Genomic DNA, 17,379 nt, shown 5'->3' with positions numbered 1-17,379 from the left:
ATGAAATATTGGCTATTCTTTGAGATTGAGCATGCAACAGTCCTCTGTAGAATTTCAGCCTTTTAACTATGAAGAGTCAAATATGAAATGAAGGAGGGCAGATTCTGTAAAGACCTTTTTTATGAGCAAATTAACTATGGAGCCATTTGGGAAATGCTTCAGTGAAGCCAGACAAATTTCAAAGGGCAGGCCAGTGTTCAGTTTGTCCGCATTATTATGTGGCCTTACGTTGATATTGCTTTAATGTATGTAGATCTTACTAATTGGGTGAAGATGAATGACACTTGCTTTTTGTCTGAAAGGGGGGCATAAGGTTGGCAGAGGCTTGGTCGCAGGACAGATGAGAAGCTGCTCTCCATCTCAGAGAGGATCATGTTCATCAAGATTACAACCTACAGCAGCTCCGTCTCCAGAGACGCTCTGAAACCAATCTGATACAGAAAATCAGTCTGTTTCCTTAGGGTTGCCTGAGACAAGTTTATTCTTGGCAGGACTCAGAACATCAATCAACATAATGGTAGATGCAAATGGTTCATAGAGATGAATAACAAGACTTTTGTCAATATACCACATGTTTCTCTGTAGTTGCTGCAGAAAAGATTTGCTCACAACTCATTGTGTTATTTAGTTTGACTGCTGCATCACTGCACATTAGGCTCTTGTGGTGTTCTTCCCTGCACAGCACTGATCAAAGGGCCTGATTTGCAGAAGAGTCACACTTCAGGGCCCACCGATCATTTCCATGGTCCCAAATGGTGAACAGTGGTGACTTGAGAAGCTAAAACATGGACCTGGTAAATTCCCAGGACAAAAAGACTGCATCAAGCAGGCCTTGCACAACCACAATGTGTAACTAGTGTAAATTATTACTTATAGCCTACAACACAGGCTCTCACATTGTAAATTCAGCATGATTTACATGTCTGTTTTACCAGAAATACCCATTTCATCAATCCATTGATTTGTTTTTTTCCTGATCGATGTTCAGCTGTTGTTAATGCCAATGCTTCCTGTTGATTTCTCACAATAAAAGCCTACCATTAAAGGGAAAGGCTGTAAGACTTTGACAGAAAGGTCTGCTGGAAGTGTTGAGTTGCATTCATGTACATTTTAAGGAAAATGGTAATTTCATGTTCAACATTAGGGAACCTGGCAGACTGGAGTCTTGATTTTCACTTACCCACGGGGACTTGAGACTTGGTTTGGGCTTCTCTCAGATCACTTCAGAAGACCAATATTTTAAAACTACTTAAGCTGTCTCAGCAGCCATGCTCTAAGAAGCAAAGTGCTGATTTCACCTTTCAATCTCAAATGAGTCGTCATGGTTTTTAATGAGGACACAATGGCCTGCAGCACACATCATAAACTCAGTCTTATTCCTGACCGTTTGCTTTTGAAGGGTAATAAAATTCTCCTCGGTTGACCATGAGATCACTGTCTGAAAAACTGGAATGCAATGCCACCAGCATACCGAACCCCAAGCCCAGATACTCTACATTTGCTGTCACTGTAAACCTTATTACACTGCCCATATTGATCTTTTCAATTGAGTTGTGTACAATGATAGCCCTGAGCCAGACATGAGAAAAGCCTCCATTTTCATTAGTTTGCTCTGATGAGCTGCTCACTGCAACTCTTGATCACTCCCCTAAGCTCTTAAGACGCTGTGAGATTCAGGGTTGAAAGAGTTGAATAAAGAGAGAGCATTGTCTCTAAGTGGACCTCTCGATGAACTATAACGGCATGTGTAGACAATGTTCACCTTTAGATAAACTAAAACACTTGGTCCCTTGTGCATATGAAATGCTTTAATTTACTTTTCTCCCTACATTAATGATTCATACTTCTTGATATTCAGGAGCATCCCGATGGATAAGCAAGACTCAGCATTTTAAAGCCAATTTGTATTAAGTCAGTGTTTCTAAAACAATTCAGCAGGCATAGTTTCCACCTCAGTCTGAAAGTTTTGGGAATCTTTCTCAGGAGAAGTGTTTTATATGTGCAGTGACACAGGCTGGTTAAATCAGTTTTATATGCCACTGAGGCAGTGATGGATTGAAGACATGGTGGGAGAGGAGTGTAAATGAATCCTTTTTCTCCATGATATGCTGACATCAACAGGAGGTAGTCATGTCGGCCCCTCGTCTCTGCTTCTGATGAGACTCCTTGCGTTTCTGTCTTCTCTCTAGGCTTAGCATTTCATCCTTAGTATGGCGCCTTGTCAGTTTTGCAGATGAGAAAGAGAATCTCATTGGTATCTAAGAAATAATAATGACTGCCCACATCCTTCACCGTCTATGGGCTTTAGTGCTAATGTCCATTGTCGACAATACTGGAGGGCTTTTGGGCATTGTTAAGAACTTTTGGAAAAACCTCTTTTGTCAGTGATCCTGCTCAAATCCTATTATTCAACTAATTTAGACAGTGCATGTCAGGAAATGGAGGTCATTGCTGAGGGTGCAGCTGTTAATTGCTTCTGTCTGACACACTTTTGGCAGACCTGCCTAGCTACGGTAAAATTTCCGGGGTGTTTGTCTCCGATTGGTGAGATCCAACTTACTCAGCAGATAACTGATCAGTGGGAGCACATAGAGAAAGAGAGAGAAAAGCAGGAATTTGTCTGATTTCAGAAGCTGGAAAAATCTAATGTTTGGCATTTTTCTTGAAAAATAACTTCATTTAATTATTCAAATCATGACAGATTAATCGAAGAGTCGGCAGCTATGACCTCCAGTCTGTCTTGGAGTTATGCTACACCTCTAAAAGTGTGAAGAGCATGGCTTTCATTAGCTCTGCTTCACACTATGTCCTATTGCGACCCCCCCCCACACACACACACACGCGTGCACATGCATGAGGACCTTCTCCAAAAGATGAGGCAAAGTTGACATTTGCTGCCATAAACTTTTTTTAGATGATGCCAGCTTTCCTTACCACTTTTGTGCCTCCTCTACTTTTTCTTAATCTTTCTGTCATCCCCTTGCTCCAGGGGAAAGGTCTGCGTAAAGGGGACTGTGAAAAGAGTAGAGCCCAGTTAAAGGGCAGTTAGTGAGAAGAGAGGCTGTTTGAATGGCATCTCGGGTTGCTGGGCTGAAAGGAAAGTGCCATTAGTGTTGGATTTCTGTGAAAGTCCATGGAGCGGCTGCTTAAAGCACTCTTGATGGAAGATTTATTGCCATGTCTTAAAAATGGCAGTGTCCAGGCCAGAGAAGGGACAAATGGTGACCACATGTTCACGTCACCTCTACAAGTTGACAATAAAAGGTCATTGACAGAACTGACTTTTTAGAAGACCTTAGTCGTTGCTTGTTTAAGGCCTTGACTTTGTTTGACCAACCACAAGCTGTACTATGAAAGCACTTGTGTCTACACTGCAGGGATGGCTGCGGTGATGTTTTTCTCCTCAGAGTGTTGAGGAAATGAAAACTGGTAGACTATTGTACTCCTACACAAGGCAGTTTGCTCACTGATGCCCGTGGGTCGGAGAAGGGTGTGATGGTAAATGCGAGCGATGGAAGGCTGGCACAAGAAAAGAGCCTTTTACAAAACAACGCCACAATGCCATTCTCTGCCTGGGCCATAACAAAGAGCGCTCTGAAGCCCACATTCTACGGCCTCATTCACCCCTCTGACTCTGATGCACTTACTCCCTTCTGGGTCTTTCTATAATGTAATGATGCCTCATATAATTTAAAAGTGCTTCACAAATACGTTTTTTTGCCTGACCTTGATAGATGCTCCATTTTAGTGGGTAGTAAATGACAGTGCACTAAAAAGTCGGGCTTAATGTTTATTTTTCAAGTGTACAAGAGTGATACCGTTGTACAGGTTATTAGCAAAACATTTAATTTGCTTAATACTATGTCTGAAGCATTTCAGAGTTTCAGAAACTTAATTTCTCTAAGCAGGAATATTTTGCAGGTGGACCACCAGGGCCAGATTAACTCAAGGGGCCCTGTGGCAAAAATGAGTTGTAGGTTCATATTGATTTAGTGTTTTTCCCACTTTCTGTACAATGCATACAGAAAGTACATTGCCATATACGTAATGGTAACTCTGTGACAACTACAAGCCGCTTTCAAATATAATACAATGCAAAAATACAATGTATTCCACCACAGTCGAACTTACTATTCTCATTGCAGCGTTTCGGTTCTCCTTTGTGCATTCATCAATTTAACACCAGACAGAAGTGATTTCTGTCTCAGTAGCAGTTGCAAACCTCATTAATGGCAGTCACACTGCCAAAGTGATGCGTGGCATTGAATGTGTTTGTTCATGAAAAGAAAAATAAAAACAGCCTTTGCTGTTTTTAAATTTCAAGACTAGTGAGGCACATCAACCTGGCTGATTCCCTTTGCCTTTGGGAGTTTTTTTTTTTTTGACTGACAGTGTTCTCTACAAGTTGTCACACTGAATTCTTTTACCTGATGTGTCCCTGACAGGTACAGTATGTGACAGGGCACATACACATCAGAGCTGTGAGAAAGTTTACTCACACAGAAAGCGTGAACTTTTCTTAGAAACTTCCTCTTCACACTACCCACAAGGTTTTGTGGGTGATGGGCCGCTGCCAGAATGTGGATAGTTTTGTTTTTGTTGCCAAGCTACACCCTCAAGAGGAAACAGACATGACATCAACAGTTCCGTGAATCACACAGTAAAGAGGGAACAGTTTGTGCGGTAAAATGCACCGATTTGTTATTTTTGGAGAGATTTTGGTGAGAAAACTGCACATTGAATGTCTTCTTATACTGCCACCCTGTTGCCCTAGAACAGAGGGAAGGAAAACACTTTTTTCATGTTGCATAATGATAGCAGTGCTACACTATCATGCAGAAAGTATTGCATGCATCCCTGCCTCCCCCACTTGTGAATAGTTCTGGGTTATGACATTACATACAGTGCATCAGGACTTGTGCCTAATATGGGCAGGGATATTTGGAGAAGAGAGGGACAGCATTACGGAGCAGAAGATTGATAGGGATACAGAACATGAATATAAACAGCTGTTTGAAGCTGTTTAATTCAACATCTGTCCGCTTCAGCAAGAGCACTCTGCTTACTAGGACAGCTGACATACACAGAGCGGCAATTTCATAACAGAGAGAGCACACACTTTGATGCCAATCCCTTCACTTCCCCCTGCTCATTTACCCTTTTTTTTTCCTCTCTCACTATGTATCTGTAAAATGTCTTTGTGCACAGCTGCCACACTGCCTGAAATGCCAGCCATGTTAGCGGCAAAGCAAGGTCACTCTGTGCGACTCCTGATTAGACCTGCACAAAAGAATGCATGACGCAACATGACATCTGACTAACTTTCTCTGCTGCCTTTGGTTAGCGTCTCCCAGTACAGCACAGTGGTTTCAAGTGCGGTCCTGCAGGGACTCTGACGCAGTGCTCAGCGCTCTGCAGGGTGCACCAGGGTGTCACGCAGCAAGAGGTTGTGTGACACATGAGCTGGTAAATCTAGACGAGAGTTCACTTATTCCCCCTTCATGTTGGAATGCTGTCTGCAGCCCACAGTCAGCAAACAGCAGTGTAAACAGGTGGAATAATATCACACAAGTAGGGCTGTGTGTAGGATTACATGTGGTCTCTTGTGCAGAGTATGCAGTGCCTGAGCATACGTGCTTACACACTTGTCATTAAGCATTTTTGATGAAGGGTCGAGCTCTTAGCTTTTGCTGAAACATTTTTATCATTTGGACATTTTTCACAGAGACATTTACTGTCTCCAGCAAATGTAGACATCATTCAAAATTGAATGTCTAAACAAGCAGAATTAACTGGAAAATTATCATTCCTTGCAGCCTTATAGTTTGCTACCTCAACCTCACACACTGGATATATGTTTGGTATGTGCAGTGATGCAGTGATGAACAGTGTACAGTATGAACAATGATGTCTGTATGTAAATAACAGGGAGTGTTTTTCTTCAATGAGGCGATTAGACTCGCTGACCTCTGTGCGGGTGTGTGTGTGTCTGTGTGAGCGTGTTAGACATTCGTCAGGGAACACGCCTTACTGTGACTCATTGACAAATAAAACTCATTGGTCCATATTAGAAACAGTTGTTCAATACGACATGTGCAACCCAACCTCTCCGTCACCCCGTCAGAGGGCCAAACTAGCCCTCGTGTAAAAGTGCAAATTGATAGTCTTATTTCCTTTTCAGTTGAATAAATAATAAGACAACTAATTAGCCAAAACCAGCCTTAATGAGGATGTTTAATAAAACATGGAGGTCTTTTTTTTTTTAACCTAAATAGTGCTTGGACTTCTTTTGGAAGTGTCTTTCCTCTTTGTTTTTGTTTTGTTATTTTGCAAGGAGCAAATTTTACCAGAGGACGCCCCTTGTGTGTCCATATTGGTGAGATTTAGTAGCTACTAATAGGAGTGGCAATATAGCACAACAATGGCTCTCCCTTTATGAATTGCCTTTATGAATTGTTTCTGCAGACAGTATACTTTATCAGGACATGCATCAGTATTGTCATATAATTACATTGTAATTGAGGAATTCCACATGCACAGACCTTGGTACTAGTTAAGGCTCTCTCTCTCTGTCCTATCTATGGATCAGTTGTATAGTCTGTCAAATAATGACAAATGATCAAATTAGAATTCTAACTGGTAATTTTTGTCAGACAAAGTTAAGAATTGCAAGAAATGCAGAAAAGAAAGCAAATCTTACCCTCAGTTGGGTTGTAACAAAAGAATTTGATTACAGATGATACAAATGACAATTGTTACTTGCAACACTTGATTTTCTGCAGTTTGATTAATAATTTCAGCGCTACAACCAGTTATTAATAGCTGTCACTGTGGAGAGGTTTTGTGGTCGCACACGGTGTCCTACTAAGAGAAGGTCACACATGCTCATTACTGTCAGCCAGCAGCACGAGTGTCACCGAGTGAAGCCCCTTTCTGACCTGCGTCATGACACCCACGTTTAGTGTTATTGTTTTCATGAAATAAAACAGGACGCAGACTTCAGATCAGAAAGAAGTCAGGCAGTGATGTTGTAACATTCGTGGGTGATTTCTGCCTGAGGGGTTTATGCAAAGTAACACATTTGATGTCTTTGCTGATCATTTGCATTCCTTGTCATGCTATTTCTGGGTTTAGCTGTCAACACTTGAGTCGGTTTTTATAGTCAATCTGCGGTCCAGCTCTTCGGCATAATTATAAGTGGCATTTAAGTCGGACCCTCATCTTTCTCTGTGTGTGTTTGTTTGGCAGCTCTTCGACCGAGTGCGGGAGGACAACCCTGACTTCCACCAGAAGATCATCCCCATCAGCAGCGAGTTGATGCAGCCCGGCCTGGCCATCAGCCCAGAGGACGTGGAGAAGCTCACCACCTGCATCAACGTCGTCTTCCACTGCGCCGCCACCATCCGCTTCGACGAGCCGCTCAAGTGAGGATCACATCCCCGGATTTAATGTGATAACACTAACACTCTCATCTGTTCTTTAACATCCCTCCTTCATGCATAAAGACTAAATACATGTCTCATCTTGTCCTGCAGCATTCCACTAAACCAAATAATGGACCAAAAATACACACAACATCTCGTTATTGTCTGGTAAATGTTCCTTGTAAGCAGGAACTTCCTGTTGTGAGACGTCACTCCAGAGGTTATGCAGCACACTGAGCAAGCTGCACTGTTTCATTGAATTAAAGCAAAGCAAAGAGGAAGCAGAACTGTTCATTACAAAGGGATGAGGATGTGCAGAAATCAACAGCCACCATAGAGTCATGCTTCCTTCTTTATTCAGAGTCCTGCACTGCGCGCAAATAGCTTGTGTGATCAACCAAGTAGATATTGTATTTAAACAGCGGGGGGTTTCATCTCCCAGGTAGAGAGAGTGCTGTGATCCTAATGAGTGTGGTGGTATAGTGATGGTATCCAGCTGACATGCAGGAGTTGACTCAGACGTTGAGTAATCGCACATGTTTGAGTTGCATCAACCAGTGAGTATTTTTAGATGCAAGCATGTAGTTTTGTGGAAATTGATTTTAATATTGTATCATCACTAAGGTTTCTATATGGCCTGCACACACTGATGACTGACAGTGTGGATGCTGGGCAGCGTGTCGTCACTCATCTGCAGCCTCAGGCGACTGAGCCGTTATTGGATCCTGGTGAGGACAGTGCATTATATATATAATGGTGACCTAGTTATTTTTTTTCTTCTGTGGATGAGGTGCTGGTGTCGGTGATCTGCTCCAGCTGATCGGTCCTGGAAGCTTTTGTCATATAATCTGAGTCGTTCATGCATTCATCTCACTGTACATAGGACTCTGTCTCTGCTCAGGGTTTATTTTATAATATGCTAACAGCGATAATAAAAACTATCCCCCAACCTGGCATTGATTCTCAAAAAATCTAGTTTGAACACATTGGAACTGACAAGTAATTTGTTGGAGTTACCCTACATAAACTAATCCGCTAAATATAATGCCTAACTTGAGTAACAAGTTAGCGTTATTGTAAGGTGGACGAACAGAGAACTTCAGGAATACGAGGCATTGCCTGTTGAGTTTATAAACCGATTTTTTTTTTGTTACAAAAAGATTGTTACAGATGATTTTTCATATATTTTAATCAGTAGATCAAATTTCAAAAGAGGAAAAAAACCCTCTCAGACCTCAGAGAGGTATCAGGTTATCAAGTAGCCACACCACAGCCGACCACAGACACAGCAGAAGATTTAAAAGAGGCATGCTTTGCTTTGCCCCAGCCGTAACTTTAATGTTCTTCTGTGGGAATAATGCATTCAAACAGCTTGTGAAGCTAATGCTAACACAGCACAGCTTGGACTATACTGAGTTTTAGGCGTGAGTGTCGCATTTTTTTTTACAGAGTTTAAAGTTTAAGACTTCATACAAATATGCAAACATGTGCTACTTCCTCTGTGTCTCACAGGGTAAATATCCCGGCCTTGAATTGTGCTCGATCCCTCATGTAGTACATAACATGCCATTAGGATCATACACACAAATAGTTTGTATTCTCAGTGTTCTTAACCAGAATTGACTTAACAGGCAGTATAGAGAAGACGGGGGACGGTAAGGTTTTTCAGGATACTCAAAAATCCAACATAAATTACATTAAAGGCACGTGGTAGCAACAGACGTCAACTGAAACACTAAAAGCAGTTCTAGAGAAGTGAGTTTTGACTAATGATGACATGAGTAATATTTTCATCAGGATTAAAAACAAAAGAGGAGGAGAGCTAGGTCACACTGCTTGTTACACAACCAGCTTTAGGATTGTAACAATAGACAACACCAACAAGCTGTTCAGATTATTTGCATCTGATAGAAATGTATAAAAAAAAAAAAACAGAGTAGGCAGGATTGGTGCACCAGTGTGTGGAAAAAGGGGGAAACCTGATAAAATATGTTCTGTTTGAGCTAATGTACAGCAGGTTAAATAGATTTTTTTAAATAGAGGACTAAAATGGTCCTCTCTGGTGTGTATGTGCGTGCATTTGTCTGAGGTGGTGTCAGTCCACTCCTCAAGTGTACTAAAGGTGTGTGTTTGGAGGCGGGACACCGATTAGGTTTTGAGTGACTGCTCAGTTGGGATAAAGCTGCTGCACTGCTCTCCACACAGCTTTATATTGATCTGTTAGTGCCTTCCCATCCCTCTCTGTCCTGCTGTCTGACCGGCTCCCGCCTCTCTCCCCGTCTCTCTCGCTTCACCTTCCATCTTTCTCTCTAAGTGGCCTTCACCTGTTTTTTTTTTTTATATTCACCCCTCTATATCCAGCTTCCACTCCCATGTTCCACACCCTTTCTTCTCTCTCTTCCCTCCCCACCTCTGTCATCTCTCAGAGCCATTACTCTTGCGTAGCGGCCGGCAGCCTTGTAAGCGGTGCAGGAGCATAAATCAGACGAGTTGGACATTTCTGTTTAAAGTTTCAGACTCAGTCCAGGGCTTTTCAGGCTGACAGCCTGAGCTGGTCTTTATCCTCTGTAAGACTTCATCCACACTTAATGGACAATTACTCTTTATTGAAAACATGATATTTTGTTAGTGAGTACATTGTTATTATTATCGATAGAAATGATGGCCAAAACTAAGGTAATCCAAGAGTCTAAAAAGGAGAGAAACACGACCAGTCAGACCATCAGACTGGTTAGTAAAACTAGGGTTGCAACTAAAAATGTTTGTTAGTTTGTTTTTGGATTGACTGTTTGGTCAAATAAAATGTAAGAAATAGGTGACATATGCCCATCATAATCTCCTTAAGCGCATGATGATGTTTTAAATCACTGTTAAATCACTTATTTGGCCCAACCAACAGTCCAAACCCCAGAGATTCACCCAACTATAGCATCAGATGAAGAAAGGTAACATATCTTCCCAGTTAGGGGGGAAAAAAATGCTGGGACTGGGAAATGTTTGGGAGTTGTGCTTGAAACAATTGATTATCAAAAGAGCTGCTGACTAATTTTCTGTTTGAAAGTTAGCACCCGAAATACTGAAACCAAAAAAAGGGTTTAAATCAGCGGTCCTCAACCTTTTTTTGGCTCGTGACCCTGTTTTAAAAGGAGGCCAAGTGAAGTCATGACCTGGTGTCAAAGGTTACAGATTTTATGAGCACTTGACACAGAGAGCAGGGAGTCTTCAGCTGTAAATAGTCTTATTAAATCATTTATTTTGATATAAAAAAAATGGTACCAAAATGCAGTAAAGTTATAATAAAATGGCCCCTGTTGTAATTCAGATCAGAGCTGTGCAGTTCTGTAGATGTCACATCCAAAGCATAACAGCAAAAACAGATGGATGATGAGTCAGCTGCAGGAAGGTGCGTCCATCTTTTCCTGACTGTCCTGCTGGCGTGACGCCCTGCATATGGTCCCAGGAGGTGGTGGTCGTCCTCTAATAACCACCAACACCACCCTCCCTCCTTGACGCAACTGTCACCGCTTTTTTCATTTTTCTATGCGATGCCGGCACCACCAGACCACATCTGATTCATACCGGTGGAGCCATCGCCCACCACACGCCGACGCACACTGGCACGCTGTCCATCTCTCTCACTTTTCCTGTCACACACACACCTCACGAGCACCACCCACACAAAGCCACAGAAGCACTCTTATCTCTCAGGGTCTGTATAAACTGACCCTCAGTTTTTCCTGCTGCAGCCTCGAGCAAAATGGACTCTGGGTGCTATTGCACTTGTACTCCAGAGTTGACACAGATCCACTGCAGAGTTTTACCAAGTGATGGAGAGAAACTTGGATGTGTTGGTTTGTGGCCTGTAGGAGATTAGAGCAGCACGATTTTGGATCAAGAGAGAATTTTCTGTCTCAGATCTTTGGTAAATCTTTGCGTCTCTGTTATCAGAATTGTTGTCAGGAGAGAACGAGAACTGAATAAATGTGCTTTTCAGAAATGATCTGTAGGTTATTCGATAACATGATTTTTATTTGCACTTCTGTTCTGACTCACTTTGCCCACATTTTTCAGTTTCTTACATGAGTAGGTCAAAATAACAAATTTGATGGCTCAGATGACTTCGCAGTCTGTTCTTAAAGCGATAGTTCAGATTTTTTGAAGTGGGTTTGTATGAGGTATTTATCTATTGTCAGTGTATTACTAAGCAGTGCAACATCAGTTTAAAAGTACTCTGTATATATATTATACATTTTCAGTGCTTTACGTTGTTGTCAGACAGCGCTTTCTGACAGGGAACTGAGGACGTTCTCTCTTTCTCCTCAATCCCTTCAAAGCCACCAGATTCCATTAGGGGGAAAAAACTGCAATTTTACCCAACAGAATATGGGAGTTCACTGTGCTACCATTGACTCAATCACTGAATAAACAAAAACACCCAAATCAACCAATATCCATAAATCTACACCAACAGAATCAGCAGTAAACTAGGAACTCCTGTGTTCTGGCGAACGAAAGGCTTATGTTTCGTAAAAGACAATACAAACCGGTTTCTTGAAGATTCTAAAATGTGTGTTTCTGCTCAACCCACCCATAACAGTACATTGCTCAGCCACCTGCCTGCCTCTCTAAACAGAGGACATGCTGACTGCAATCAACTGTAAGTAATGCGCTGACTATGGATAAGTACCTCGTATAACCCCACTTAAGGTAATCCATACTTTTTAGAGAAGACTTCACAGAAGAGTGAAAAAAGGGAAAAAAGACTCAGGAAGGGCAACAGATTTCTCTTCTAAGATTATTTGAGGGTGTGAGTTGAAATCAGGACTTCATAACAGTTAACTGCAGCCCTACTGGCATGTATTCATCAAGCCTAACGACTGTTTGCTGAAGTGCTCATGCCTGGATGAGCCGAAAATATTGCGCAGTGAAAATAATGAGACCAACACATTTATGAGGAGAGCAGATGTTTGCGCTTTTTTCCCCATCTCTCATTCTCCCCTGTCCTTTCTCCCTCCTGTTTGGTTTCATGTCCCACCATCCTGTTGTGTCGTTCTGCTCCAGCTTATAATCACTTTTCTGCAAATTCCTTCCAGTCCGCAAATTCTCATTTGAATGGAACGCTCAGGAGTCAGCAAACACAAACGTTCTTACATGCAAATGCTCATACAGAGATATTAGCAGCCTGGAAAATATACTCTCAAAGCGGTTTCCCCACACACACACGTTTAATCTCAAGCACACACACATAAACCTATCACTCCCACACACACAGACTCTTTTCCACACTGTCTTGTTTCACACACTCCCAGAGAGACACACCATTAGAAACTGTATCTCTCTTCTCTCCGGCAGACACGCCTTGCAGCTGAACGTGATCGCCACACAACAGCTCCTCAGCCTGGCCCAGCAGATGCACCACCTTGAGGCCTTCATTCACATCTCCACCGCCTATGCAAACTGCAACCGCAAGTACATCGACGAGGTCATCTACCCGCCACCCGTCGAGCCCAAGAAGCTCATCGAATCTCTTGAGTGAGTGGACGAAGGCTTGGTTTTTTTGCCCAAAGGACATCAAATCAGTTCTAGTTCGATTTGAGTTGAGGTTCGGAGCTTTTTGGCACAGAGGAATAATGTAGAAGAATGTAGAATACCACCACATTTATTAGCAGAAATAACCCTAAACTTGTGGATTAGAAGTAGAAAGTAGCCAGATAACTTCTGTTGTGTACTTAAACAAAATTTTTTTTTTGGAAATGTAAAGATTTTTCTCTCATCGTTCTGTCATTTAATTACAAATATTGAAGTTCGCATCAGTATTTAACATCAAACGTAAGCAGACCTACAAGAATTTTTGTTCTTAATCTGAGCAGGCTTTTCAATAACATAATTTGCAGCTTGACATTTTGAAGACTCGATGCCACTGACGCGTGTCCATCGGTACTGAGTTTGATATCATGTCTTAGCCTGCTTCCAAATCACTAAATCACTGCCCACATCTTTATTTGCTCAGCGGTCCAAACTGAATGAAAAAGGGAAAAAATATATGAGAGAAGTAAAAATTCAGCCTGATTATGTAGTATTATGAGTAATGAAGCAGAAATGGGGAGCAGACATTTGAAAAATGCTTCTACCAGGAGTGGAGTCTCTTTGAAAAGAGCTTCATTGTACCACTTGAGCACACTTGTTAATGATAATGATAAAGCAAATGGGTCAAAGATGGACACAAAATAATAAGAATAATCAGAACAGAGGGTTTCTCTGGCTGAGCCCTTCACTTCTGTCATCAGGTGGATGGATGATGGCATCGTGCGTGACATCACACCGCGGCTCATCAGCGACAGGCCCAACACATACACCTACACCAAAGCCCTGGCCGAGTACGTGGTGCAGCAGGAGCAAGACAAGCTCAACATCGCCATCATCAGACCCTCCATAGTGGGAGCCAGCTGGCAGGAGCCTTTCCCCGTGAGTCCACTGAATATTTGACTCTTTTCTCTTCCAGAGCTGCACCACATCAACACACTGCGCTGAAATGTACCTTGACCTCACACACCTCAGTTGTGGTATTTAGAGCAACGTTGTCGGGGTACGTTTTCCCAATCCTGTGCTCATTATGTGTCCATCTGTGACAGTAGAGCAAATGGAAATGAGATATTGATCGTAGTAATCCTGCACAGGTCATTGCTGCTCCCCTGTGGGGTTTCATCTTAAGTGGTGCAGGATTAAAGCAAATTGGCTAATATCTTGGCTGAGGACCTGTGCGATTCAACCAAGTTGTCAAACAGCTGCTGGGATGGGAGAGTTCAGGGTGGTGAGGAGGGCAGAAATGGGACACCGAGAGCGGAGTTGCACTGACAAACTGAATGTCACATTGAGGGTGGGAAGTTAAAGAGCGCAGAGAAGTTCATGCAGAGGCTAAAGAGTCCGGCAGAGGACTTCAGCTCTGAAAGTTGATCATTGCACTGCTTCTATGCTTAAGCTGCTTTCAGTCAAGCTGCTGGTGCTGCAGACATCCTCAACATTTGCATTTCACATAATTGGGGATTTAAATCACTTAAGTACACTAAAAAAATCCTTCAAAGATGTAACTCTTTCTCATATTTTTCGTCTCTTTTTGGAGACAGTGTGACTTTGTTACCATTATCTCAGATGTCTATTGTGAGTGAATCTGCCTGTAGCTCCAGAAGTAGCCTGAGAAACATGTTTTATCAGGGTAATTCAGTGATGTTATCAGTACTTCAGCGGATGATTTGCAAACAGGAAATGCTAATAGCTAATTTGACCTATTTTTTAACTGTGCCAATTTGACAAAATGTAAAGAGGCTAAAAACAGGGCTCAAGTTGATCAAAAATATTCAGTTTACAGTGATATAAAACAGAGATGAGAAGTTTGTCATTGTCTTTGAGCTTTGACTTTTGTCGCTTTGGTGTCTGGGAAGTTGTGATAATTTGTGCTATCATTATATAGATTTTTAAAAAAATGTTTATGGTTGTAAGCAGTCAAATGAGAGCCATTCTTCAGATGCTGCAGGTTCACAATAATTGATACATTTAGAAATGATGCTGCATATATAGAATGCCAGAAAAACACAGGAAAGTCCTTGTTTATCTGGCGTCAGGAAATGTAGGCCTTGTGTGTGCGCACTGGGACTCTGTCGGCAGTTCCTGGCTCTGTGCTCAGGCTTCAGTTGTAAGCTCGGCCTGGCAGCGACTCTTCAAAGGGCCTCACTCACGCTTGGCCATGCAATCGCCTTGGCAGCTCGTGCCAGTAGGCACTGTGAGGCGAGGGGGGCTGGGGCTGCCTATTTTTATGTTTGTGATTATGTGTGGTGTGTTTACAACCACAATATGCATCTAGTTCAGTCGGTTGGTGAATCCATGTCTCCAGAAGTTGATTATTTAATCGATATTCAGGAATTGATGGAAAACATTAAAATTAAAGGTCTATCTGCAACCCTGGCATGAAGCCACTAACAGATTGTAGTGCTAAAAACACCTCTGGCCTCGGTGGCCTGTTCGTCTTGTGCACTTTATCTGCACCACAGCACATTATTAGACTCAGGACAAGATCGCATAATAGGTCTCCAGTCCCACTCGTTGGAAACTGCAGCAGTCTATAACCAGTGGTTTCATCCATTTTTAATGGACTCTAATTGAAGTCGACAATCACAGCCGCCAAGCTTCCCCTGTTCTCCCACCACAGGAAGTAACGTGATCCTGGACAGCTGATTCGGCACACACAAACACTCACATAACCACATGCGTACTGCTGTTCGCATCTATAACTTAGTGTCCTATCTTAGTCGAATCAAGAGAAGGCTCTATTAAATCTCTGAGGATTTACACATGTTCTCTGTTCTTACACCTCAGGGTTGGATTGACAACTTCAACGGGCCAAGCGGAGTCTTTATAGCTGTGAGTAAAAATCTTTCTCTTGAATCTTAAAGCTTTTGAACACACAGACATGCTTTGGAGTCCTGAGGTGGTTTGTCTTCTGTATGCAGGCTGGAAAAGGGATCCTGCGCACCATGAGAGCCAACAACGATGCCGTGGCTGACCTGATCCCCGTGGACGTGGTCATCAACCTCACTCTGGCTGCTGGCTGGTACACAGCTGTACACAGGTCAGTGCCGGACCCCGGGGTCTGTTCTGAAGTCTGTAAACCGAGCTACCCAGCCTCCCAGAGAGGATAGGGTCACATTTTTTTAAGCCTGTCATAAGATATATTACAAAATTCCCTCTTTAGTTCCCCAGACAGTGTTTCCTCATCGAGTTGCAATGAAGGGAAAACGGTGGAATTTTGGAAAGAAAATTTGGATGATACTCACTGACTTAGACTACTGAACTGTTATGTTATCCTCAGGTAAACTTTAGAATATATTTTGGCACAAAACAAGGCTTTTGTCCCCCTTCACTTCCACTGGAAATGCATGAGGCTTTTTGTGATCCTTCCTCGTGTTTTTCTATAAACAGAAGGAAGGATAACAACAAGAAAAACCAGTTTCCTTGTTCAAATGGGAAACTGACTGTTGTTTTACTTGAAGAAATGTGAACCTCTCCTTTAAATCATTTTAAACTTAACCTAATGAATACTGCTCAAGGTTGATGTGTAGATTTTTGGACATGAACACATCTCTTTGTGCATAAATATATAGAGAGAACTCAGTCAATATTACCTGACTATAGTCTGTCAATTTAGAAATGACTCGGTTTGAATAATCCATGGAAATAGAATATTTTCAAATATATCTACGTCATATATATGTAGATATATGCTGTGTTGAATGTTGTATGTGGTGCCACAATATTAACGGACCTAAAACTGTTGTTACTTACACATACAGCTTATTCATAGCTCTGTGGGGTACTTTTTGATTTATTACTTACATCCGGATCCGAGTAAAAGACCACAGATAAAATCCAAAAACTTTAGTTTGCTGGTTGAAGAAGACATTTTGACCCTATTTTAAGGCCCAATAGAAACCTGGTGTCCTTTTGTTCCAACATGCATGCTGTTGAAAAGCCAGAAAAGTTTAACAAACATCGTTATTGCTTAAAGTCTGAAGTGAGAGAAGAAGTGAGAAGAGGTCATACAAGAAAGGTACAAACTGTGTAAAATCTCATACCAGCTATTTGTGTCATCTTTAGTTTACATTGTCAGAGTTTAACAGCAGGTTTTAACAGGGGAGCAGGAGAGGAACTACATCATACTGTTGCATCAAGTATAATGAAGAATTGGATTGCTTCAAGGCTACAACAGACACATCTGGAACCGAAAAAACATTTTTACAAATATAAGAAATTAGGGGGTAAAATATATATTTAAGCACATCAAATTCAGTCACGCAGGCAGAAGTGGGGAAAAATAACTACAAAGTCAACTTAGTGCAAAGGAAAGGATCAAAATGTGTGAGATCCCATCAGCTCCACTATTCCTAGTTCATAACTGAAGTTT

At 41.9% G+C, this 17,379-nt stretch overlaps 1 protein-coding gene across 1 annotated transcript in view; it reads left to right on the top strand.

Annotated features, from left to right (window-relative positions):
• LOC139221818 (fatty acyl-CoA reductase 1) overlaps positions 1 to 17,379 on the top strand; it is a 48,815-nt gene that overhangs the window by 23,927 nt on the left and 7,509 nt on the right. The window contains exons 3-7 of the mRNA XM_070853759.1: positions 7,249 to 7,424; positions 12,777 to 12,956; positions 13,712 to 13,889; positions 15,795 to 15,839; positions 15,929 to 16,047. Coding sequence (XP_070709860.1) covers positions 7,249 to 7,424; positions 12,777 to 12,956; positions 13,712 to 13,889; positions 15,795 to 15,839; positions 15,929 to 16,047 — 698 coding nt within the window. The remainder of the gene's footprint in view (positions 1 to 7,248; positions 7,425 to 12,776; positions 12,957 to 13,711; positions 13,890 to 15,794; positions 15,840 to 15,928; positions 16,048 to 17,379) is intronic.

The sequence above is a fragment of the Pempheris klunzingeri genome, chromosome 22 (genome assembly GCF_042242105.1).
Source record: "Pempheris klunzingeri isolate RE-2024b chromosome 22, fPemKlu1.hap1, whole genome shotgun sequence".
NCBI lineage: Eukaryota > Metazoa > Chordata > Actinopteri > Acropomatiformes > Pempheridae > Pempheris > Pempheris klunzingeri.
This window is presented reverse-complemented; position numbering and strand designations above follow the sequence as displayed.